This window comes from Microcebus murinus, chromosome 28 (assembly GCF_040939455.1).
Source record: "Microcebus murinus isolate Inina chromosome 28, M.murinus_Inina_mat1.0, whole genome shotgun sequence".
Lineage (NCBI taxonomy): Eukaryota > Metazoa > Chordata > Mammalia > Primates > Cheirogaleidae > Microcebus > Microcebus murinus.
This window is the reverse complement of record NC_134131.1, coordinates 14,772,402-14,797,000: the sequence shown is the minus strand read 5'-3', so window position 1 is coordinate 14,797,000 and position 24,599 is coordinate 14,772,402. Positions and strand designations below refer to the sequence as shown.

Below are 24,599 nucleotides of genomic sequence, written 5' to 3'. Positions count from 1 at the left end.
GGTGTAATGGCTCACGCCTGTAATCCTAGCACTTTGGAGGCTGAGCTGGGAAGACTGCTTGAGGTCAGGAGTTCAAGACCACCCTGAACAAAAGCGAGACCCTGTCTCTACAAAAAAATGCAAAAATTAGCCAGGCGTGGGACAGAGTGCCTGTAGTTCTAGCTACTCGGGAGGCTGAGGCAGGAGAATCACTTGAGCCCAGGAGTTTGAGGTTACAATGAATTATGATGACACCACTATACTCTAGCCTGAGTGTAGAGCAAGACCCAATCTCAAATAAATAAAATTCAAGAAATAGCCAGGCGCGGTGGCTCACGCCTGTAATCCTAGCACTCTGGGAGGCCGAGGCGGGCGGATTGCTCGAGGTCAGGAGTTTAAAACCAGCCTGAGCAAGACCCCGTCTCTACCAAAATATAGAAAGAAATTAATTGACTAACTAAAAATATATATACAAAAAAAAAATTAGCCGGGCATGGTGGCGCATGCCTGTAGTCTCAGCTACTAGGGAGGCTGAGGCAGTAGGATCACTGAGCCCAGGAGATTGAGGTTGCTGTGAGCCAGGCTGATGCCACGGCACTCACTCTAGCCTGGGCAAGAAAGTGAGACTCTGTCTCAAAATAAAAAAAAAAAAAAAAAAAAAAAAATTCAAGAAATAAATAAAGTCCCAAAGGCTACCTTGCTATCCACAACTCTGTCAAGCCATTTTAGTTGACTGATAATTAGTCGAGGCATGTTGATTCCATCACTGGTCATCCTGAAATGTTAGGGAGAAAAGACAAGGCAGTCAGCCTTTCTAACTTACATAATAGCAAGCAGTAACACTGCACAAAATATTATAGCCATTCAATTAACATTTATGGAACACTTACTTTACATCAGGCACTGTGCTAGACACACAGGTGATACCAAAAAGATGCAAGAGACATATGCTTATATAGGTTGAGAAAGACGTCTGGGAGAAGATGCATCAAACTGTTAACAACGGCTACATCAGGGAAGGTTTAGAGAGAAGGGAAGACAGGACTAGACAGTCTTTCTTAATATAAGTTTTAAAAAGATAACAAAGTCAATAATCTTTAAAAATTGAGGCCAGGTATGGTGGCTTACACCTCTGAGCACTTTAAGAGGCCAAGGTGGGAGGATCACTTGAGGCCAGGAGTTTGAGACCAGCTGGAGCAACAATAGCAAGACCTCATCTCCACAAAAAAAATTTTTTTTTAAATCAGCAAGGCGTAGAAGTGCGTATCTGTAATCCCAGCTACCTGGGAGGTGGAGGCAGGAGGATCATTTGAGCCCAGGACTTCAAGGCTGCAGTGAACTATGATCACACCACTGCATTCCAACCTGGGCAACAGAGTGAGACTCTGTCTCTTAAAAAAAATTGAATAAGATAAATATTTTTAAAAGGTAAGAGACCAATTACCTCAGTGCAATAGGTACTAAAAAAGGCAAGCATATACTGCTGTGAAAACAGAGGTTAAACTGGATTATGCTCATGAAAGTATTGAAAACCATTTGTAGATGACAAAACACAGGCTCAATTATTATTTCCACCAAAATGACAGTCTCCACCTTCCTCCCAACCTCCTATGTCTAAAGTTTTGGAGCACCTCCAGCTCCTTTTCTTGACATCAGTCAGGGCCCTTGTTTACTGAAGCCATCTTAACTGAAAAGGCTTTAGCGGCGACACAAAGCATCTAGCAACAGCCATTCAGCTAAAACATGATTTGTTAAAAATAAACTTTCAAGTTTATTATCATTATATATACCACCATGGCCGGCTAATTTTTATAGGTATATTTTTAGTTGTCCAGCTATTTCTTTCTTTTTTTTTTTTAGTAGAGACGGGGTCTCGCTCTTGTTCAGGCTGGTCTCAAACTCCTGAGCTCAAACAATTCCCCCACCTCAGCCTCCCAGAGTGCTGGGATTACAGGCATAAGCCACCACACCTGGCCTATAGTATAAAATTAAGAAGGTAAAGAACAGTATTCAGAGAATACCTGACCCCAGCCATCTGGCTCCCCTCTTTGAAGAAAACTACACCAGTTTATGGTGTATCCTCCTAGGGATAATCCATGTACATATGAGCATATGTAATATTTACTATTAACAATAAGCCTATTTTTAAAAGATATTTTTAAAAATATTTTTTAAAATAATCCTAATTATTTTTATGAAGTCATATTAATAAATGATTTTCAAAGACATCCCAGTAAAATTTTAGTAGTCATTTAAGACCCTGGTGTCTTGATAAATAGGACCTTCAGAGAAACCAATGATGATTCAGAGTAACCTTTACAGAGAAAAACTTAAGTACACCAAGGTACTTTGAGCATTCCAGAATAACTCTACTTACTTTTCAAAAAGAAATTCTGGCAACTTCTCAAATAAGGTTTTGATAATGGCAGGCTAAAAAAGAAGACACATGGAGTTAGGAGATGATCTCAAATACACAACAGGAATGTAAATTTAGCTAGAATTCCCTCTCCAACTAGAGCTTTGAGAGGAAAGACCTCACTAAAATTGATACCCTCTTTTTCATAAGACTGTCCAAATGAATACTGTCTACATTTCAAATATAATCTGTTGGAATATAAAGACTTCTCAATACTTTATCTTCTGAAAAACTGAAAAATGACTATCAATGAAAAATTAAAATAATCAGATAATCAAAAATATTATTAAATATAACTGTTAATCCATGAAATGCAGACTTTGATAGTTTGCAAGAGGGAAGGATTTCTCTTTAGAGGAATAAGAGAGCTCTCATACTTTAACTAAATTATATTCAAGTTTGCCAATGAAAGGGAAGAGATTAAGAGTGTGGAAAGATTAACAGGGAGAAGAGAAGAGGAAAATGGAGGATGGGGTGAGAGAAAGACTCTTCATTGCATATCCATTTGTATAATTTGAGATATTTAAAAAATAACAATGTATGGCCTAATAAAAGGGCAAAATCAAGTTACATAACAAACTAAAAAGCTAAATGGGAAATGACACCGATGTGAATATGCAAAAATTATAAGGTACTTAGGTTACACAGGATGCAGCTTTAAGAAATAGTAATCAGATGCTGAGGGAATAAATGGGACTGCCAGATGTATTCGCCTAAGTAGCACAGTTCAAAAACATAGATATTACCCTACCAGGCTCATCTCAGCTACAAGGCTACAGTAAGCTACTATAAACCCAAATTCTCCAAGTAACCCTATTCTACTCTGTGTTCCAACCATTTATACTTGAGCATACACCAAAAACACATCCATCAAACACTTACATAAAAATGACATAGTCTCACCTGTAATATGTCAATGCCCAGAAGCAGTTTGATAAGGCTCTTAGAGTAAGATGTGCCCATGCTGTAAAAAAGAGATTAAATTTGTTATCTATTTTGTTTTCCTTCTTTTAATGTTTTTATTATGTTGTCTTCCTAAAATTGGTTAAATACATAATATCTAAAGAGAAACTATCCTGTTAAACAAGAAATATAGAACATGAGCAGATGGCTCTTAGCAAGAGAGAGGTGAAGATTTGAAATTCTGTCAACACTAGTGAATCACATTCTAGAAAGCACTCTGGTTCTTAGCCTCATAACCACAAAATGAAGAATTTTAAGGTGAGGTTTAAATTGAGGAAAAGAGACCTATAAATCAAAATTGAAATTCTAAAAAATTACATTTTCCCCCTCACCCCCCAAGACAGTTAGTAAAACAGACTGAATTTCAGCAAGAATTCATGCCTCCTCTCCACACCTGGCTTCCTCATCCTGCAGACGTTCACAAGACAAAAGGCAGTTCCTGAAGCTGTCTTGGTCTTCAACGTAAGATTCCAGGCCACTAACAAATTCTTCTATTATCTTAATAAGAAAATTTAAAAGATGAAAAAGACAAGGGAAGAATAAGATTTTTAGCTTAACATTTCCTGTCAGTTAGCTAAAAATCATTCTAGCCCACTCTTTATACCATTGTCTTCCAGAGTACTGCTGGCACAAACAAAAATACCAGGGGGAAAAATACATACTTTGGGATAAGAAGGATGTTTCCTTAGGGTCTGAAAGAGCTTCTTTTGGAAAATAATTTGATCCACAGCTATGAGGAAAAAAGAATAGCTGGTCATCATTCTCCTACCATAGATTTCCTTCCCTAAATACCTAATTTTCTTGTCTAATGAAATTAATAAAAATATCTGCAACTTAATTTCAGAACCACATCTAAATCCATAGTAAAGACTTAGTTTTGATAGAGGACAGCCACTAAGTGTTCTAAAAAAGACCTGCCATAACATTAGCAGGATAAAATAATCAGTACCCCAGAAACAGGGCTTTATAAATATTCTTCTGGGCCCGGCACAGTGGCTCATGACTGTAATCCCAGCACTTTGGGAGGCTGAGGCAGGAGGATCACTTGAGCCCAGAAGTTCAAGATCAGCCTGGGCAACATAGCAAGACCCCATCTCTGCAGAAAATAGGAAAAATTAGCCAGGTGTGGCACGCCTGTAGTCCTACTCAGGAGGCTGAGGTGGGAGGACTGCTTCATTGCAGGAGTTCGAGGCTGCAGTGAACTGTAATTGCGCCACTGGACTCTAGCTTGGGTGACAGAGTGAGACACTGTCTCTTTAAAAAAAAAAACCTTTCTTTTTTTTCTGAAGTTATTCTGACATAGATATAATTTCTTCCTGGGCATTAATTTATTTTTTCACAAGAAAACACAAAGGAATACTAGTATAAAACATTTTTTTTTCTAAAAGAAAAAAAAGCATAACTATTTTACTTAGCATACATTACCCAGGACGAAAGATTATAACAATATTCTCTAAAAAGCAATTTTGTCTTTGTCTCAAGACAGATGGCCCCCTACTTCTAGTATTCATTGTTTTTCTATTTGGAAAATCCATGATTCAGTCCTGAGCCCTTTCACTAAACTCAGAGAACAAATTTAGAGTAACATATTACCTAGTTGATTCTGACTCTCTCCAGCTTTCAGAATAACTCCTGATGTCTTAAGAAGCTTTACAAAGACATTATCATTGTCTTCAACTTCATTGGGAATATGAGATTTCTTTGTCTTTTTGGAAAGTGGCTGCTTCCTGGCTTCTGAAAATAGAGAAAATTTTCAAGAATGTAAGAAATAATAAAGCAAAGATTAGAATGTAAAACCAGGAATAATAACCCTGAGAGAAAAATTGACATGTTCCTGAAGAATTGTACTAGAATTGATGCTATAGCGAAATAAACTATCTGTAACAATTGTCAGAAATAGTGGCTTCCAAACAAACAAATAAATAAAACAATCAACAAATAGAATATTTACCTATCAAGTTTTCATTTGAAGAATTCAAAATGTGCCATTTTAACGATAACTATGGAAGTATTTTCCATCTAAATTCTAAACTAGTGTCGCTCACGCTGTTGTTTGCAAACCACTGCATTGAAATTACTGGGAAGCTTATTAAAATGTATATTCCTAGGCCATATCCCAGAGCCATTGAGTCAAAATCTTGGGAGTAAGACCTGGAAGTCTGAATTTTTCACAAACTCATTAGGTAATAATCCTGATGCACACCAAATCTGAGACTCAATGATGTGTATACAAGGGTCCACAGAATGGGGCAGGTTCTCCTGCTTCACATCTTCGAATACAAAGCCAAGATTGGTTTCATCCCAAGGCTTTCAACCCATAAAAAGTAATAAGGTGTAATAAATAAACAGAAACAAGTACTTGAAGTCAAGTATAAAACCTACTCTTCTCCTTTAACGATGCGACTATACTGTTTTCCTCCTCTAATTCCTCTCCCTCTCTCTGATAAAGCCTTAAGCAGAATGAAACAAACCACTCCTTCCTTAAAGAAATTTAAAGTATCCAGAAAACAAGTTGTACCAAAAAAAAAAAAAAAAGAAAAAAAAAGAAATTTAAAGTAGGCCGGGCGCGTGGTGGCTCATGCCTGTAATCCTAGCACTCTGAGATGCCGAAGTAGGTGGATCGCTCATGGTCAGAAGTTTGAAACCAGCCTGAGCAAGAGTGAGACCCCGTCTCTACTAAAAATAGAAAGAAATTAATTGGCCAACTAAAAATATATATAGAAAAAATTAGTCGGGCATGGTGGCACATGCCTGTAGTCCCAGCTACTTGGGAGGTTGGGGCAGGAGGATCGCTTGAGCCCAGGAGTTGGAGGTTGCTGTGAGCTAGGCTGACACCACGGCACTCTAGCCTGGGCAACAGAGTGAGACTCTGTCTCAGAAAAAAAAAAAAGAAAGAAAGAAATTTAAAGTATAACCAGAATGACAGATTCAGTTTACTCATCACTGACCAGGAGAACCTAAATCTCTTCCAATAAACTTAATTCAGAAGTATCTTCCCATAAGGGAGCAATATTTCCAAAGTATGCTACTTACTTTTAGCGACTTTCTAAATTATTCTTCTTCATTTCAAAATTTCTACCAATTTCTCTATATTCTACAATCACTTTACTGACATTGTGAGAGCCTCAGACTTTCCTTTTCTAAATCAAGCCTATTCCTTACATGGTTTTGGCCTTGAAATTTTAATCATTCTAAATGCTGTTGAACAAACACTTTAATCAACTTCAGTTGTATTTGATTAAGAATAAAACCTACAGGCCGGGCGAGGTGGCTCACGCCTGTAATCCTAGCTCTCTGGGAGGCCGAGACGGGCGGATTGCTCGAGGTCAGGAGTTCGAAACCAGCCTGAGCAAGAGCGAGACCTCGTCTCTACTATAAATAGAAATTAATTGGCCAACTAATATATATAGAAAAAAAAAAAAAAATTAGCCGGGCATGGTGGCGCATGCCTGTAGTCCCAGCTACTGGGGAGGCTGAGGCAGGAGGATTGCTTGAGCCCAGGAGTTGGAGGTTGCTGTGAGCTAGGCTGACGCCACGGCACTCACTCTAGCCTGGGCAACAAGTGAGACTCCGTCTCAAAAAAAAAAAAAAAAAAAAAAAGAATAAAACCTACATAACAATAACCTAATAAGAAATAACTCTTCGTATCAGAACACTAGTGTCACTAAAGTTAGTATAAAACTCCCCACTGCTACATTTGACTGGCCAAAAAAAAAGTTTTAATTAAAAAAAAGAAACAACTCTTCAATCAACAAGTTAGAACTGCTTTAATATAGTGGATGAGTGTAATAAGTGAAAAGGACTATCAATGCCTTCTCTTTGGAACTCCTAGTGTCTTTGGTCGAACACAATATCATAAGGGCAAAGTCTGCACTGTCTCTCTGCCTCTGGTGTGCTTGCTTTGGTATGTCTTTCCTTTATACATCACTATCATAGACCATTTTTTAAATTCAATTATCTAGATCATAATTTTTTTCCCACCTTTCTACGATCATGGAGAATGATCATAATTTTTTTAAGGAAGGTGTTTTAAAGAGTACGGACTATGTTGTATCTTTGTGTCTTAGCACCTAGATACTGCACCATAGATAAAGTCTATAATACTAATTCCTCTTATGAATGTGGAGACTGAGGCTCAGAGGCTGTGGGCATGCCCAAAGTCATATCAGGAATTACAGGCAGAAACTCAACCCTAAATCTCCTGATACTAGATTCTGTGTGCTCTATCCATTTAGCCTTGATGACTCTCAGCACTTGAAAAATAGGAACTTTACATCTCTTTAAGGGCTTCCCACATTTGCTACAGTAAATGAAGCAACAAATGATTAGATACTTACTGGAGGCATCTTCCATCAGGCTCTCTTTATCCTCGGATTTTGACAATCTTCTTTTGGAAACCATTTTGACCAAGGTCTTTTGCCCATAAATTGCTTCCTAGAGCAAAAACAGAGAATAGATGTTACCCTCTAGAAGCTAAATTCCGAGAAGTTACAGCTATAGCTCAAAGAAAACTGCTGTATCCAAAACCAGAGGAGTTCTAGTCTTCATACTAATGCTTTCTAAATCCAGGTGCTGAGCAAATTTCAATCCCTACATCTGGCCAATACTGTCTTCCTTTCACGACTTGTTTACCTAGTTGCTTCTTTAGGCAGACCACTTGTCTGTTGCTGAAGGACAAACCCATAATTCTCCACCTGAGATTCAAGATTCTTTATCATCTAGCCCCAAACTACCTGTCCTTTAACTCATTAATTCAATACTACATATTAGGGACTGTGCTAGGTGCTGGGGTTACAATTGTGAACAAGACAGACATGATCTCTGTCCTCAGGGAATTTATAGTATAGTAACACATAGTCAATGTTTTTAACTACAGTTGTATAAGTGTTATAAAAGAAAAGTACAGGGTGCTATGAGGGCTCACAAGGAAATTTATCTATTTGAGAGTGCAAGTGGTGAAGAAAAGCAGGGACAATTTCTCGGGGAAAATCTCCCCAAAAAAGTGAATTTTAAGCAGCGATTTGAGAGTTGGGATATGAATTAGCAAGTATAAGAGGTATAATAGTAGTAGTCCAGGCAGAGAAAAACTCGTACTGAAACATAAAGGAGCCTGTAGAATTATAAATGACACTGCAGAGGTAGGGGAGGGCCTGAATCACATAACTTTCTAGTTTATCTTGTAAACTAGAACCTTCCTGGTCTTAGTACCTTTGCACAAAAGTGTTCTCTTCATCTGAATTGCTCTTAATTGCCTGGAAGTTTCTACTCATCCTTAAAGACTCAGTCAAAGGTCATCCTCCTTGAAAAGTGTTCCTCCTATCCCTAAGGGAGTTTGCTATTCCAGGGTCCCTGTTCCAGGGAGTATACCTACCACATCGCAATAGGGTCAGACAGAGTGGCTCCTGGAGAGCAGGAACCCAGCCTCATTTATCTCATCCTCCCTATTGTGTGTGCAGCACAGATTCCAGAATAAAGAAAATCTCTGAGAATATCAGCGTGAGAATGACAGGCAGGGCAGATAAAGTACTAACAGCTAACAAGAATTGTATTATGTACTTTATACTTAATAATTCATTTATTACTCATACTTTCTGAAGTGGGTACCATTCCTATTCTCATAATCAGTGACAGGGCTAGGATTCTAACTCTGGCAGTCTAGCTCCAGAACCTGCACTTTTTATCACCTATACTTACACTTGATTATAATAATGACTTATAATACCATGTTTCCCCAAAAATAAGACCTACCCATAATATAACCCCTAGCAGGATTTCTAAGCATTTGCGCAATAGAAGCCCTACCCGAAAATAAGACCTAGTGGTGGGCGTGGCTGCGGCAGCGCATCTGCACAACCCACCTATTTCAACGCAGAGCAGTCAAGAACACAGCAGCCCTTCTCATCTGCCCCATGAGATCTCTGTTGCTTAAGAGAGATTGGGGCCAATGGTTCTAACGAAAATAGAGTCGCAAGAAATTCAGGGTGGAATTTGGGGTTTGGAGAGTTAGGATGATGTTCCAGAAGACTTCACTATATTTGAATAAATGTAGATTGTTGTACCGTACTTAAAAAAAATAACACAACCCCTGAAAATAAGCCCTAGGTGTCTTCTTGAGGAAAAATATAAGACCCTGTCTTATTTTCGGGAAAACACGGTAGTTAACATTTACGATTTACCGGGCACTGTGCTGAGTTTTGTTGTTGTTGTTTTTAATCCCTTGCCTAGTTAATACTTATAACCATTATCAACCATTTCCCAGATTGAAAAACTGAGGCAAGTCAAGACGGTCTATCTGCAGGGAACCCGCCTTTAACACGCGTGATTCATCTGGCTTCCAGCGAAGCATAAAAGACAGACGAAGCCTACTGCCTGGATTAGGAGGCCACGGAAAAGTAGGGGATGAGGGGGAAGTAAAACCCATCTCGGTTCGTCATTTTAACTACGCAGAGGGGTACCTGGGGGGATTATCCCACGATAGGGCGGATGAAGAAGAAGCCGAGGTTCGGGGCACAGAGCCCCAGGGGAAAAGCTGGCTTCAGCCTGGGCCCAGTGACTGGGCCGCAGGGGCGCGGGACCTCTAGAGACTACGACCGCCGCTCGACTCACCCACCAACAAGCCGTCGTCCCCCTAGCTTTCGACTTTCCCGCCCGGCGCAGCGTCGCTCTGACGCAACCGAGGCGCCGCACGTCGTGACGCAAAATTTCCGCGCCGGAAGTGGGCGGTGGCGGCCCACCTGGAAGCAGTGCGCTAGGCTGGGGTCTGCAGCAGAGTCCTGGCCCGGCTAGGCTGAGGGGCGTGAGAAGACCCAGAAGCAAACGCAAAGAGGAGCGCCTGCGCTCCAGGAAAGAGAAATCCGACTACTTTGGGCTGGGACCCGGTTTCCAGTGAAGATGGCGGGGCCAGAACTGCTGCTGGACTCCAACATCCGGCTCTGGGTGGTCCTACCCATCGTGATCATCACTTTCTTCGTGGGCATGATCCGCCACTACGTGTCCATCCTGCTGCAGAGCGACAAGAAGCTCACCCAGGAACAAGTGTCTGACAGGTCAGTGTCCTCCCTGCTTCGGCCGACCTCACTCTCTCTTGACCTTGGGCGAGAAAGTGCAGGGGTCATGTCAGTTTGCCTGAGTTCGCCTGGCGCCCTGACTGGCAGGGTGACCTTAGCTGTTACTTCTGTTTCATTTTTGTCTTCTGTAAAGTAAGGATAATAACAGTACCTGCCTCATACAGCAGGCGTGGGGATTGAATTAGAGGATGTCTGTAAAGAGCCTAGCATAGGTTCTGGGACGTTATAGGTGCTCAAAAAATTAATATTGTTAGGTTAGTTGCCAACCCTCGGTGGACTTGTTTTTTTTTTAATTGAATTTAATTTCTCCTTTCTGTTTATCGCAAGCAACTATTTATTATACTTAACCAAGATTGCACATGTAGAGAATCAATAACAATCTAGAAAGAAATTCTTCTTTTTTTTTTTTTTTTTTGAGACAGAGTCTCGCTTTGTTGCCCAGGCTAGAGTGAGTGCCGTGGCGTCAGCCTAGCTCACAGCAACCTCAAACTCCTGGGCTCAAGCAGTCCTACTGCCTCAGCCTCCCAAGTAGCTGGGACTACAGGCATGCGCCACCATGCCCGGCTAATTTTTTCTATATATATTAGTTGGCCAATTAATTTTTTTCTACTTGTAGTAAAGACGGGGTCTCGCTCTTGCTCAGGCTGGTTTTGAACTCCTGACCTCGAGCAATCCGCCCACCTTGGGCCCCCAGAGTGCTAGGATTACAGGTGTGAGCCACCCCGCCCGGCCTACCTACTGCTTTTTATACTGTCAATAATGAAGGACCAGTTGCGGGGGAGGGTGTTTTTTTAATTTCCAGTCTCTGGCAGACTGATGCTTTTGTAAAACATTTTGATCACATATTTGTATGTTATGAGAATGTCAAACTGTTGTAAAACTCTATAAACCCTTGCACTCAGTGCCTATACTTACCTTGTCACAGACCAGCGTTGGTACATAGGCCACACTTTGAGTATCTTTAGGCTAGCACCCGGGGAACAGTATATGTTACATATTACCTCTACAGGCCTGTGTATACAATAGATAACTGTACAGTTTAACGAGGCAAAGAGGAGGAAGAACAGAGGGAATTCCACAAGGTCACTAAGCATCAGGAAGAGCTTCATGGAGAAGATAGGGCTTGAAGAAGGTGTTAAGGCATGATGGGGTAGAGTTGGTGAAGGAAAGGGCACTAGAGCACTATCAGCATATGGAGAAGCTAGGACATGTGTAGAGTGACAAGGAGACTCCACAGGTACTACTGACTGCTTATAGCAGATGGTTTGTACTGAGGAGCAGAGAGAGAAAGCCAAGCACAGTTTGCTTGTGTTTGTTTCTTTTTTTTTTTTTTTTTTTTTTTTGGAGACAGAGTCTCACTCCACTGCCCCGGCTACAGTGCCGTGGCGTCAGTAACCTCAAACTCCTGTGCTTAAGTGATCCTTCTGCCTCAGCCTCCCGAGTAGCTGAGACTACAGACATGAGCCACCATGCCTGGCTAATTTTTTCTATATATTTTTAGTTGGCCAATTAATTTCTTTCTATTTCTTTAGTAGAGACGTGGTCTCACTCTTGCTCAGGCTGGTCGTTTTTTTTTTTTTTTTTTGAGACAGAGTCTCGCTTTGTTGCCCAGGCTAGAGTGAGTGCCGTGGCGTCAGCCTAGCTCACAGCAACCTCAAACTCCTGGGATCAAGCAATCCTGCTGCCTCAGCCTCTCAAGTAGCTGAGACTACAGGCATGTACCACCATGTCTGGCTAATTTTTTCTATATATATATATATATTAGTTGGACAGTTAATTTCTTTCTATTTATAGTAGAAACAGGGTCTTGCTCTTGCTTAGGCCGGTCTTCAACTCCTGAGCTCAAACAATCTGCCCTCCTCCTCCTCGGCCTCCCAGAGAGTTAGGATTATAGGCATGAGCCACTACACCTGGCCTCTTGTGTTCATTTCTGTCTATACTTTTTTTTTCACTTTTCAAGGAGGATTTCCAGCAATTTAAGGGCTTTTTCCCCCTTTCAACAATTTTTGAATTCCTAGAAAAAAGTTAGTATATTTTATCTCTGTTCTGTTTGGTATTTGTATCTTAGCAACACCCACTTATTATATAGCACTCTATTATCTTTAATCATCAACTATACTCTAATCACCAAATAATTTCATTTATTAATTTAATAAATGTTTATTGAGCGCTTTCTAACAGACTGAATCTTGGATGGAATTTCTGTTTGTTATCCATCAGATAACCCTCTCGAGTCCTCGAGTCCTGTACTCATTTCTCAGTGGATATTTTTTTTTTTTTTTGAGACAGAGTCTCGTTTTATTGCCGGCTAGGGTGAGTGCCGTGGCGTCAGCCTAGCTCACAGCAACCTCAAACTCCTGGGCTCAAGGGATCCTGCTGCCTCAGCCTCCTGTGTAGCTGGGACCACAGGCATGCGCCACCATGCCCGGCTCATTTTTTCTATGTATATTAGTTGGCCAATTAATTTATTTGTATTTATAGTAGAGACGGGGTCTCGCTGTTGCTCAGGTTGGTTTCAAACTCCTGACCTCGAGCAATCCGCCCACCTCGGCCTCCCAGAGTGCTAGGATTACAGGCGTGAGCCACCGCGCCCGGCCTCTCAGTGGATATTAAGAAGTTCTTTCAGGCCGGGCATGGTGGCTCACGCCTGTAATCCTAGCACTCTGGAAGGCCGAGGCGAGTGGATTGCTCGAGGTCAGGAGTTCCAAACCAGCCTGAGCAACACCGAGACCCCGTCTCTACTATAAATACAAAGAAATTAACTGGCCAACTAATATACATAGAAAAAATGAGCCGGGCATGTTGGTGCATGCCTGTGGTCCCAGCTACTCGGGAGTCTGAGGCAGCAGGATCGCTTGAGCCCAGGAGTTTGAGGTTGCTGTGAGCTAGGCTGACGCCACAGCACTCACTCTAGCCTGGGCAACAAAGCAAGACTCTGTCTCAAAAAAAAAAAAAAAACATAAGTTCTTTCTTTTATCCTCAGTCTTCCCCCCTTCTCCGGCCTCAAATCTTTGGAACAGTGTCCCACTGCTACTCTTTTCACTCAGAGAAAGTTCCTCTGTAGCTTATTATGAAGTAAGAAAAAGCTGAGAGTAATGTCCCAAATGTGCCTTCCTCATAAATCAGTCTTTGTTCAGAAACATAGTCACTTCTGAGAAATACTTTTCTGAAAACCTGTTAGATTAAATATGTTATGTTGGTTTTAAAGATACTTCCTTTTTGGAAAGTTTCCACACACAGCTATTGCCAAATAGGTCCTCTCTTGTGTTTAAGTAGGTCTTCTACGTTCTCATTTTCTTCTAGGGTTCACTTTTAAAAATCTCATTGTCTTGGTTGTATTTTTCAGTCAAGTCCTAATTCGAAGCAGAGTCCTCAGGGAAAATGGAAAATACATTCCCAAACAGGTACTCATTTATCTTTTATTAAAAAGCTCCACAATTCACCATTGAGGGCAGTAGATATCTGAATGTTTTGTAAGGGGACTCTTTGGGGAAAGCTGAAGGTTGGCCACTCGGTAATTAAGCTGTGTCCTGGTGGTGTTTACTGTCAGTGTGACCTCATCCTTCTTAGGAAATTGTTTTTAAATGTGACTCAGCTAAAGTGTCAAGTCAGCTGCCACATAGGCGGACAGCTCCGCGTGTAACAGCATGTTCCAAGGGCCTTCTGATGAAGCCTCCGGGGAACAGTTTGACAGTTTGTAATGTCACAGTTCTTAGACCTAAAAAGCTTTTTTTCTCTACTAGTCTTTCTTGACACGAAAATATTATTTCAACAACCCAGAGGATGGATTTTTCAAAAAAACTAAAAGGAAAGTAGTGCCACCTTCTCCTATGACTGGTATGTTTATTCCCTTCTCTCATCTTTAAGGAAGATTTTTAACACTGGTTATTGAGTGGGGCAAGGGAAAGGGTGGAGGGAGGATGACATTTTGTTTAAATATTGTAGAAGACAGTAATCTAAGGGACCTTAGAAATAATTTAACCCTTTGCACTCAGATGTTGAGTGTGACTTGACACGATTCGCAAAAATTATAGAGATTAAAATTACTCTTTGAATGTATCAATAATTTGAAATATAAAAAAATCCAAATAAAGTTTGTATGAAAAGAAACTCCAGTTTTTTATTCTACTGCCGCACTTTGTAAAATCTGGGGTATTAAAAAAATTAAATCCCGAGTAGAATAAAGGAATTGAGAAAAAAGCAAGCGAGTGCAAAGGGCTAATACGGGGATCTATGGAAGTGTAGTTCTCTTTCTCAAATAAATCTGGGATCCCAATGTATAAAACAAATTTTTTAAAAAAGAGAGCTCTTGGCCAATGGAGGGAGGAGGCCGGAGCCATTATCCCTGGGTTTCTCCTTGTTGCTGTTCCTCAGGACCAGGGTTCTGTGGAGCATAGCTGGAAAATCATTCTGGCCCCAGCTCCCACCTAGTGCCTGGATCCTATTGCTAACAGATGGTCACCCTGCTCCTGCCTGAGTGTGGAGCTCACTACTCCCCAAGGCCGGCCAGCCAGCCATTTATTTGTCAGACATGATTGCTTGGTCCACCCTACAGTTTTGGCTCTAACAGATTTCTTACTTCCATTGATCCCCATTGTGTAAAAAATAAAACATGTTTAAAGAAAAAGTAATTCTTGTTCTGTGTTGAGTGTCCTCTCATTTTAGTAGTACTTGTTTCTGATAAGATAACCAGCAATTTTAAACTCATCCAGAAGGTACAGGAGTTAATTTTTTTTTTAAGTAATAAAGATTGTATGGAATTAATTTTAACAAGTCTTTGAGGAAACTTATAAGAAACAAAGACCAATAAATACATGAAAAGAAACTTGACCTCACTGATAATCCATGGAATACAAATTAAAACAAGATGTCCTTTTTTAGCCCATTAAATTGGCAGAGATTGAAAAAATCGACCAAAGCCACTGTTGACAAGATCAGGGGAAGTCAGGCCCTCTCACCGTTGGTGGAGGTGCCAAATGGTAGTGCCTTCTCAAAGGACAATCTGACAATGTCTGTCGATCTTAAATGTACAAATCCTTTGACCCAGAAATTCTTCTAAGAAGTTCTCTCACAGAAACACACAAACATGCAGATTTATGTACAAGATAGTTGTTGGCAGCATCATTTATTGGCAAAAAAATTAGAAACAATCTATAGATCCACCCAAAAGCGATCAGTGCGACCACACAATGGAATCCTATGCAAGCTTTGAAAATATCAAGAGATATATATTATATCAGTGTGGAAATGCCATCCACCATATATTAATTTTTTAAAAATTCAGATGCAGAGTAGTAAGCATAGTATCCCTTTATTGGGTATGCATTTATATGTAAATTATCGGGTATATGTGTATAGAAAGATGCAAGGATATGCAATAAACAGGTAAAAGTTCAGAGAGTGGGCTCAGAGGAACTGTCTACATCTATAACGTTTCTATGTCATTTGAATTTTTTTATAATGAACTTGTCTTCAGTTATCAAGTACATTAAGGCTTTGTAGAAAATCCCTGCCAACAGGTGAAATCTAGTGGTGTCTTGTGCTTTTGTCTTAGATCCCACTATGCTCACAGACATGATGAAAGGGAATGTAACAAATGTCCTCCCTATGATTCTTATTGGTGGATGGATCAACATGACGTTTTCAGGCTTTGTCACAAGTAAGTAACAGACCCAGCAACCTTCATGCTTACTTCATCTGTGTTCCTTTCCCATGTCCCCTTTCAAAGAAATCCAAGTGCAACTGAGACACTAATTTCACAGGTCCTATGTTTTCTTGCAGAAACTGGTAACATTCTTGGAACAAAAAAAATGAGGGCTGGGCGTGGTGGCTCACACCTACAATCCTAACACTTTGGGAAGCTGGGGCAGAAAGATCACTTGAGGGCAGGAGTTCAAGACAATCCTGAACAACATAGCAAGACCCCCTCTCTACAAAAAATAGAAAAATTAGCCAGATGTGGTGGTACGTGCTGATAGTCCCAGCTACTCAGGAGGCTGAGGCAGGAGGATCACTTGAGCCCAGGAGTTTGAGGCTGCAGTGAGCTGAAATAACACCACTGCACTCTAGCCCAGGCAACAGAGTGAGACTCTGTCTCAAAAAAAAAAAAAAAAACTATGATTATATGACTCTTTTCACAAAATGAGCCTAAGTCTATCATGTGGATGGTTTTTGCTTTTTGCTAATAGAGACTCAAACAAGCAGCTTGCAGTTTGTGTCCAAAACTAATATAGTAATTCTAGTTGAGTAGGATAAAGGGAAGCTTCTTTCTATTTTAACTTCATTTGCTAGGTGTTAGGGTAAGTTTATAATCTATTTGTTTATAAGTTGACTTGATTTTCATCAATTTGGTTTCTTAGTAATGTAGTTCTTTGTATGTATGTATTCCATTCAGGGTTTAATGGATCAATGCGAGTTTTTTCCAGATATTAGGTCACAGCTTACTTTGAGTCCTTGCTTCCTAAGCAATATAGAAGCTGGTATTATTTGGGAAAAGTAGAGCACAGTGACAATGTGGTTGTTGTTGTTGTTTTCAGAAATTGCTACAATTTCCTTGTGGAAATCATTTTCCAAAAGGTTTGTGGCAAGTTCCCACCTCCACAAGGAAAGAATACATAGGTTCATACTTAAATTATTCTAAAATAAAACAGCTCAGAGTGGTTGTGAACTTTTTTTTTTCTTTTCTGCAGCCAAAGTCCCGTTTCCACTGACCCTCCGTTTTAAGCCTATGCTACAGCAAGGAATCGAACTACTTACATTAGATGCATCCTGGTAAGAACTTTTTTTGTTTAATAAAAAATACAAACCAAAATCTAAGACTAGTGTCTCTTAAAGATCAGGATTTCCAGTTTGCATAATTCACTGGAATGGGTGTTTAAAGTTTATTTTTCAGCCGGGCTTGGTGGCTCATGCCTGTAATCCTAGCACTCTGGGAGGCCGAGGCGGGCAGATTGCTCGAGGTCAGGAGTTCCAAACCAGCCTGAGCAAGAACGAGACCCCGTCTCTATTATAAATACAAAGAAATTAATTGGCCAACTAATATATATAGAAAAAATTAGCCGGGCCTGGTGGCGCATGCCTGTAGTCCCAGCTACTTAGGAGGCTGAGGCAGTAGTATTGCTTTAGCCCAGGAGTTTGAGGTTGCTGTGTGCTAGGCTGACGCCACGGCACTTACTCTAGCCTGGGCAACAAAGCAAGACTCTGCCTCAAAAAAATAAAATAAAATAAAGTTTATTTTTCATTGAAATTCCACTCAAAATGTCATGGGTGGTTTATGGCAACTTTTACATGAGTCTTGCAAAAGGAAAGAACGTGTCAGCCTCTTTTCTGTAGCTTCCTGGGCTCAGGAATGCAGGGGTGGATGTGTTAAAAGTTAAAAGATTAAGCCAGGAATTCTGGCCAGGGCAAACCTTTTTTAGCAACACCCTGACGCTTATGGAAATGGATATTTGTATTATTTTTCCAAAATACATTACTACTAATGATAACATTAATAGTTTTCATTTGGCCGGGCATGGTGGCTCATGCCTGTAATCCTAGCACCCTGGGAGGCCGAGGCAGGCGGATTGCTCAAGGTCAGGAGTTCGAAACCAGCCTGAGCAAGAGCAAGACCTCGTCTCTACTATAAATAAAAAAGAGAAATTAATTGGCCAACTAATATACATAGAAAAAATTAGCCGGGCATGGTGGCGCATGCCTGTAGTCCCAGCTACTCGGGAGGCTGAGGCAGGAGGATCGCTTGAGCCCAGGAGTTGGAGGTTGCTGTGAGCTAGGCTGACGCCACGGCACTCACTCTAGCCTGGCAACAAAGTGAGACTCTGTCTCAAAAAAAAAAAAAAATAGTTTTCATTAGCTCTGTTCACTGTGCTGTGTGTTTTCAGTATTTTAGCCTGATAGCAGTCTGAAGTCTGTGGGAGGAGGTAAGATTTGACCACAAAACCCATCCAAACCCAGCACTCATGTTTTATTTACTACTCTATTTTTTATAGTAAAATAATAAAACCTAAAATCTGAAAAACTCTTAGAAAACACTGCTGCGATATCTGGAACCCAGTGATGCTGCTTCATGTGGCCTCTCCCGGCTGTTTCGCTTGTGGCCTCCCATAGACTGGCATAGAAAGAAGCCAAACAAGAAGAGGGGGAGAATAATGGGCAAAATGGGGATCACTGGCGATCTTTTTGACTCACTAGCCAGTTTGAGCAGAGCCATTTCCGGTCGTGTGGGAGAGGCAGAACAGGCCAGGTGCTGGGAGAGTCTCAGCTGTGCACAGCTCCACTGGAGGAGAAAATCTGTGCTTTATATGAGTATCATGATTCTATTAAACTCTTACCTTCCAGTCTCGTTTGGGCTAACCAGAAACTTCATGGGTTGTAGAAAAGCTTATTTATCTTTCCTCAGCACCTGGACAGGTATGTAACTGACATGCTTACACGGACAGAGGGGAGCCTGGAACCTGAGCGTACAATGACTGTGGTAGATAGATCAGCAGTGTCACACGCAGACAGTGCATGTATTCATCTGCAACCCAATGGAGTAAACAGGACAGAATAGTAATTCCTGCTGGTCTGTTACCCAAGTTGTAGAGTGAAGTGTGGCTCTTGCCATTTGTGTGTCATTTTTCACGCCCCTTTTAGTTTTTATGGTATGCAAGCGTATTTATTTTACAGGGGCAGGGTGGGAAACTAAGTTTAAAGGAAGCCTTGGAGATAAAAAGTTCAAAACTTGGAACAGTAGCTATGGTCCTCAGTATTGCGAGTATTTCCCGAAAGCTACCTTTAATCCTTTCTTGTAAGTATGGATCACACCAACACTTGTGATTTCCTCTAGAGAATGAGATTCAAGACAGGAGGCGTATTTCAGTTTTTATTTACTATACTTCTGTGTTGGTAAGACTGCCTTAACAACTTGTATTTCTTCTTTGGAAGAATATAGCTTATTCCTGGTGATTCCTTTACATACACTGAACAACTTTGGTTGGTATAAAAATGTAAACTACATTAATTTCTGGAATAACTACTTAAACTATTTTGCTTTTGCTTTGCCAGGGTGAGTTCTGCATCCTGGTACTTCCTTAATGTATTTGGGCTTCGGAGCATTTACTCTCTGATTTTGGGCCAAGATAATGGTAAGAAATATGTCAGGTTTAATGAGCCAGTCCTTCCATAGATGATTCATCCATGCTAGAGCCAGAAAAGTCATGTAGGTTATGCTGTTTGTTAGCATAGTCCAATACAGTGCTTCATTCCTTAAGTTTCTGAGGTTTCTGGAAGAGTCTTAAAAATTGCAGGGATCTAAATTCTCCCTAGCAATCACTGGGACGGTATCAATTCCCTGAAGTCTTATACATTCATGTGAAGGATCCAGCACCAGCAATATAATCCTGTAAATGTAAAGCTTCAACCAACCGGTTTGATCAGTTAGTTCATTGACTAGAGTCTGTTCCAGTACTAATCCTGGCTCACTTATTTAGATGGCCAGAACCTCTCACAAGTTGCTTAACCACTCTAATCTTCTATTTGCTTATCTGTAAATCAGGACCTTATTAATTAACCTGCGGGGGGGACTAGGAGTGTAAGAGGTAGAATATGCAAAGCACTTAGTGAAGTACCTGACATGTAGTAGTTGATCAGTAACTGGTAGCTGTTGTTAGTGTTCTTGAAATTTGAAATAAAATAAAATTTAGAGCTTCCTTTAGTTATTTATCTTCTGCTATTATTACCCCCGTTTTTCAGGAGAGGTAAAGTGACTTTCTCAGGGTCACATAACCAGCAGGGGAGAGAGACAGTCAGTGAACCTGTCATTTGATTCTCTAACCTACCACCAAGCAGCTGTAAGCTCTGTGTGAGGCCTAGTCTTGCCCTTGGGTACCAGGGTGCTTACTGAGCCCTGGCACTCACGTAGGCATGTCTTGTGCTGCAGCTGCTGACCAATCACGAATGATGCAAGAGCAGATGACTGGAGCAGCCATGGCCATGCCCGCAGATACCAACAAAGCTTTCAAGGTACCCTCTGTTCACCTTCTAGAGCTACAGCGAGGCTGTGAAAGGTGTTACCAGACAGTTACTTTAAAAATCAATTCCCTGGCGACTTCTGGGCATCCCCCCCCTTGGACCCCAGAACCTCGTCCACGAGTGTATAATAAAGCCACGTAGTTTGGCCCCAACTCAAAAAAAAAAAAAAAAATCAATTCCCTGCAGTGAGGGCAGTGGGGTTCTATCACTTGAATTTAAATTGAGCAAAAATAGGGCCAGGTACAGTTGACACACCTGTAATCCTAACACTTTGGGGGGGCCACGGTGGGAGGATCACTTGAGGCCAAGAGTTTGAGACCAGCCTGAGCAATATAGTGAGACCTCATATCTACAGAAAATAAAAAAATTAGCTGAGCATCGTGGCACACACCTATAGTCCCATCTACTCGGGAGGCTAAGGCAGGAGGATCACTCAAGCCTTCCGGGTACTATGATGGTGCCACCGCACTCTAGTCTGGGCAAAAGAGTGAGACCCTATCTCAAAATAAAATAAAAAATAAAAAAAGACCTGCATAAGTGGAAAGATATCCATGTTCTTGGACTGGAAGACTTAATAGGCATTTCTCCAAAGAAGATATACAAATACCCAATGAGCACATGAAAAGATGCTCAACATCATTAGCTTTCTGAGAAACGCAAATCAAAACCACAGTGAGATACCACTTCACACTCGCTCAGATGGTTATAATAAAAAAGACAGACAATAACAAGTGTTGGTGACGATGTGGAGAAATGGGAGCCTCATACATAGTTACCATATTACCCAGCGTTCCACTCTTCTCTTAGGTAAATACCCAAGAGAACTGAAAACATGTCCATACAGACACTTACCTGGGAATGTTCAGAGCACCATCCATAATAGTCAAAAGGTAAAAATAACTCATGTCCCTCATCTGATGGATGTGGATAAAACAAAATGGAATATTTTGGAATATGTGTACAAGGATATTCAGCTGTGTTCAGAAATGAATTCTGAATCATGCTACAACAGGGATGCACCTTGAAAACATGCTAAGTGAAAGGAAACAAGAACAAGAGACCACATATGTCCAAAAATAGTGAAGAAAATATACAGAAAATAAAGTAGTACTTGCCAGGGGTTAGGGGAAGCCAGTGATGGGGACTGTCTACTATTTGGTGTGGGGTTTCTTTTGGTGGTGATGAAAGTGTTCTGGAATTAGATAGTGGTGATGGTTCTACATATTTGTGAATATACTAAAATCCATTAAATTGTACACGTTAAATAGATGAATTTATGGTGTGTGAATTATATCTTTAAAAAACCACACTCATGAGTTAGTATTTGTATTACACATTAAATTTCATAAGGCATTTATATTTTATTTTTAGAGACCAAGTCTCACTTATGTTGCCAGGCTTGTCTCAAACTCCTGGGCTCAAGTGATCCTCTGGCCTCAGCCTCCTGAGTAGCTGTGACTATAGGCATATGTTGAGCTCACAAACCATTTTTTAAGAACCCACTATAATTTATTTATTTATTTTTATTTATTTATCTTGAGACAGAGTCTTGCTCTGTTGCCCGGGCTAGAGTGCCATGGCGTTGGCCTAACTCACAACAACCTCAAACTCCTGGGCTCAACCGATCCTCCTGCCTCAGCCTCCTGAGTAGCTGAGACTACAAGCATACACCACCATGCCTGACTAATTTTTTCTCTATATATTTTTAGTCGTCCAGCTAATTTCTTTCTATTTATAGTAGAGACGGGATCTTGCTCTTGCTCAGGTTGGTCTCGAACTCCTGAGCTCAAATGATCTGCCCACTTCCGCCTCCCAGAGTGCTAGGATTACAGGTGTGAGCTATCGCGCCCAGCCAAGAACCCACTAATTTAACGCAAAAATAGTCAGATTAATAGAATTTTCTGAGAAAAGTGATTTCTCAGAAAATTCTGCAAACTTTTTTCTGCTTAACGTATTAATGGCTTACTTGTGAATGATTATGTCTCAAAACGGTTTATATTTCACACTATCAAAGTCTTCCAGTGATAAAATTATCAATTACTGGGCTCCAGCAGACTATAATGAAATGCCATTATGTATTTGGACGTAGGTGGGAGGAAATGTTCTGCCCATTGGAAATATTCTCTGCCATTTATGTCGAAGCACCTTTGACCCTGCACTACGTAAACCAGATGACAAGTCCCTTGATGAAAGGGCTCAGAATCACAAAGCACTGATTTGTCTATCATATTCGAATCAAGGGTAGCAAGGGGCACAGAGCAGGTGCTTGGTGAGGGTGACCTGATAAACAGGTTAAGCACTAGGGATTTGGAGTCAGATGAACCAAAATTTAAATCTCAGCTCCATTAGTTACTAGTGCTAAGTGAGCTTGAACAAATTGTTTTGCCTCTCTTAGCCTCATTGTCCTTATGTCTAATTGAGGAGGAGCAGGGAGAAGGAACAGGGAAGGTGGGGGCAGCAGCATCGTAGGAGTGCATGAGCTTGTGCATGTAAGTAGTTTACCCTGGCCCAGAGTAGCTGATGAGTAAAGGTCAGCCACAGGAGCCAGTAACACACCCCTCCCCCGCCCTGGTGCTCTCTTCCTTTGCAGACAGAGTGGGAAGCTCTGGAGCTGACGGATCACCAGTGGGCACTAGATGATGTCGAAGAGGAGCTCATGGCCAAAGACCTCCACTTTGAAGGCATGTTCAAAAAGGAATTACAGACCTCTATTTTTTGAAGACTGAGCAGGGATTAGCAGCTGTGTCAGGAACTTGGAGTCGCGCTTAACCTTGTAACTTTCATTGGAGCTGGCGCCTCTCGGAATAAAGAGGAGGGTGCAGGAGCTGGCGGGCGTGCGGCAAGGCTCGTTCTTGTCTGAGCTGGGTTACCGCGTATGTTTGGAACTAGAGGAAATAGGAGGAGTATGCTGGGTGGCTTGCAGTTTAAAAAATGTTTTAAATGTTCCTTCTGGTTACTCTAGTAATGAACGTCAGAGAAAGGGGGAAAACTCAAGCTACTGATAAAATATAAAATCTTAGCAAAAATTCAGTCTTTGGAAGAAGGATTGTTATTAGAATAACTAATTATTATTATATGCAGTCAGCTTGACATGTAGCCACAGTAAACTCCTGTTTCTCTTGGGATCCATACACCCTGTGTTTTACCTTTAATTTTCTGTTAGTATTTTTAACTTTCTTTACAAAAGTAAAATATTTCCACTACCAAAAGTGTAAGGAACTATGGATGAGCAAAATGAATCTCCCCGTATCGTTCATTTTGAGCCTACAAAAATGAGATAGGAGCAAACGTGTCGAACCTTATTCACATACACTCTTTCCAGAGTGAACATCCCAGGCCAGGACAGACTTAGCACACTTGCATCTCTTAATACTATCCAGTGAAAACCAGTGACCCTGAGGCACTGCAGGATTCTCAAGTGCCTTTGAGATCATTAAAGACGGGTTAAATAATGTGCGGTCTCAATCTGGACACCAGAATATATGAAATCCATTGACAAATCAGTGGTGCTGTACTGTGAAGGGTAACTCAGTTGGACAAAAGGCCCCATTTTCTGGGCACATGAGTTTACTTATCACTGTAAAAAGGAGAGAGGGCAGTTGCTTAGCAGATAAGGCTGCCCAGGAATAGTTCTGTCTGGATTAATAGTCCCAGGGAAGTGACGGAGTGCCATTTCTGTACCAAGACGTGGATGTAATTTGCATGTTGAGCACTGTAATTAAGAACAAATGACTCTTGACTTTACAAATTAAACCATCCTGTTTTCTCTTCTTTGCCTGTGGAAGTGTTGCCTTGTGGGTCACCACCAGCCGTCTGCCAGTAGTTAGGAATGTCTGTCTTGGACCAGTACCGGGGAGACTAAGATGAAAGAGATATAACACTCGCCTTCAAAAAACTCATAACAGGAAGAGCTCTTTTTTTCTGTTGGGGTCACAGGTCTCTTTGAAAATAAGCTCTGACCCTCCCCTCCAGAGTAACGTACATGGGTGCAGACACGGATTTCCCAGGTAACCCAGGTGCATAGACACACCCTCTAAAGCCTATTCATAATGACCAACAGACCCAAGTTAAGAAACCCTGACCTTTAAAGATAGTTAAAATGGCTTCTTAAACCAAATATTAATGGAACGAGTGTTCACAGGGGACCTAAACTTTGACCCAGG

At 41.0% G+C, this 24,599-nt stretch overlaps 2 protein-coding genes across 3 annotated transcripts in view; one reads left to right on the top strand and one right to left on the bottom strand.

Annotated features, from left to right (window-relative positions):
* Window positions 1-10,018, bottom strand: part of FANCD2 (FA complementation group D2) — a 56,522-nt gene extending 46,504 nt beyond the window's left edge. Inside the window, exons 1-8 of one of the 2 annotated variants that reach the window (XM_075998428.1) lie at window positions 9,965-10,018; window positions 7,696-7,792; window positions 4,952-5,092; window positions 4,021-4,088; window positions 3,753-3,856; window positions 3,299-3,359; window positions 2,357-2,409; window positions 676-754 (exon numbers count right to left, since the gene is read on the bottom strand). In XM_075998428.1, the coding sequence (XP_075854543.1) occupies window positions 676-754; window positions 2,357-2,409; window positions 3,299-3,359; window positions 3,753-3,856; window positions 4,021-4,088; window positions 4,952-5,092; window positions 7,696-7,759 (570 nt within the window). In that variant the 5' untranslated portion in view covers window positions 7,760-7,792; window positions 9,965-10,018. Of the gene's footprint in view, window positions 1-675; window positions 755-2,356; window positions 2,410-3,298; window positions 3,360-3,752; window positions 3,857-4,020; window positions 4,089-4,951; window positions 5,093-7,695; window positions 7,793-9,813 lie in introns of both variants that reach the window. The other variant, XM_012760597.3, reaches the window with a different exon arrangement.
* Window positions 10,019-10,061: 43 nt separating this feature from the next.
* On the top strand, window positions 10,062-24,207 carry EMC3 (ER membrane protein complex subunit 3). The gene is made up of 8 exons (XM_012760596.2): window positions 10,062-10,404; window positions 13,772-13,829; window positions 14,169-14,262; window positions 15,980-16,084; window positions 17,115-17,196; window positions 19,471-19,550; window positions 20,345-20,427; window positions 23,027-24,207. The coding sequence occupies exons 1-8, from the start codon at window positions 10,250-10,252 to the stop codon at window positions 23,153-23,155; spliced, it is 786 nt and encodes a 261-aa protein (XP_012616050.1). The 5' UTR covers window positions 10,062-10,249; the 3' UTR covers window positions 23,156-24,207.
* The last annotated feature ends 392 nt before the right edge of the window (window positions 24,208-24,599 follow it).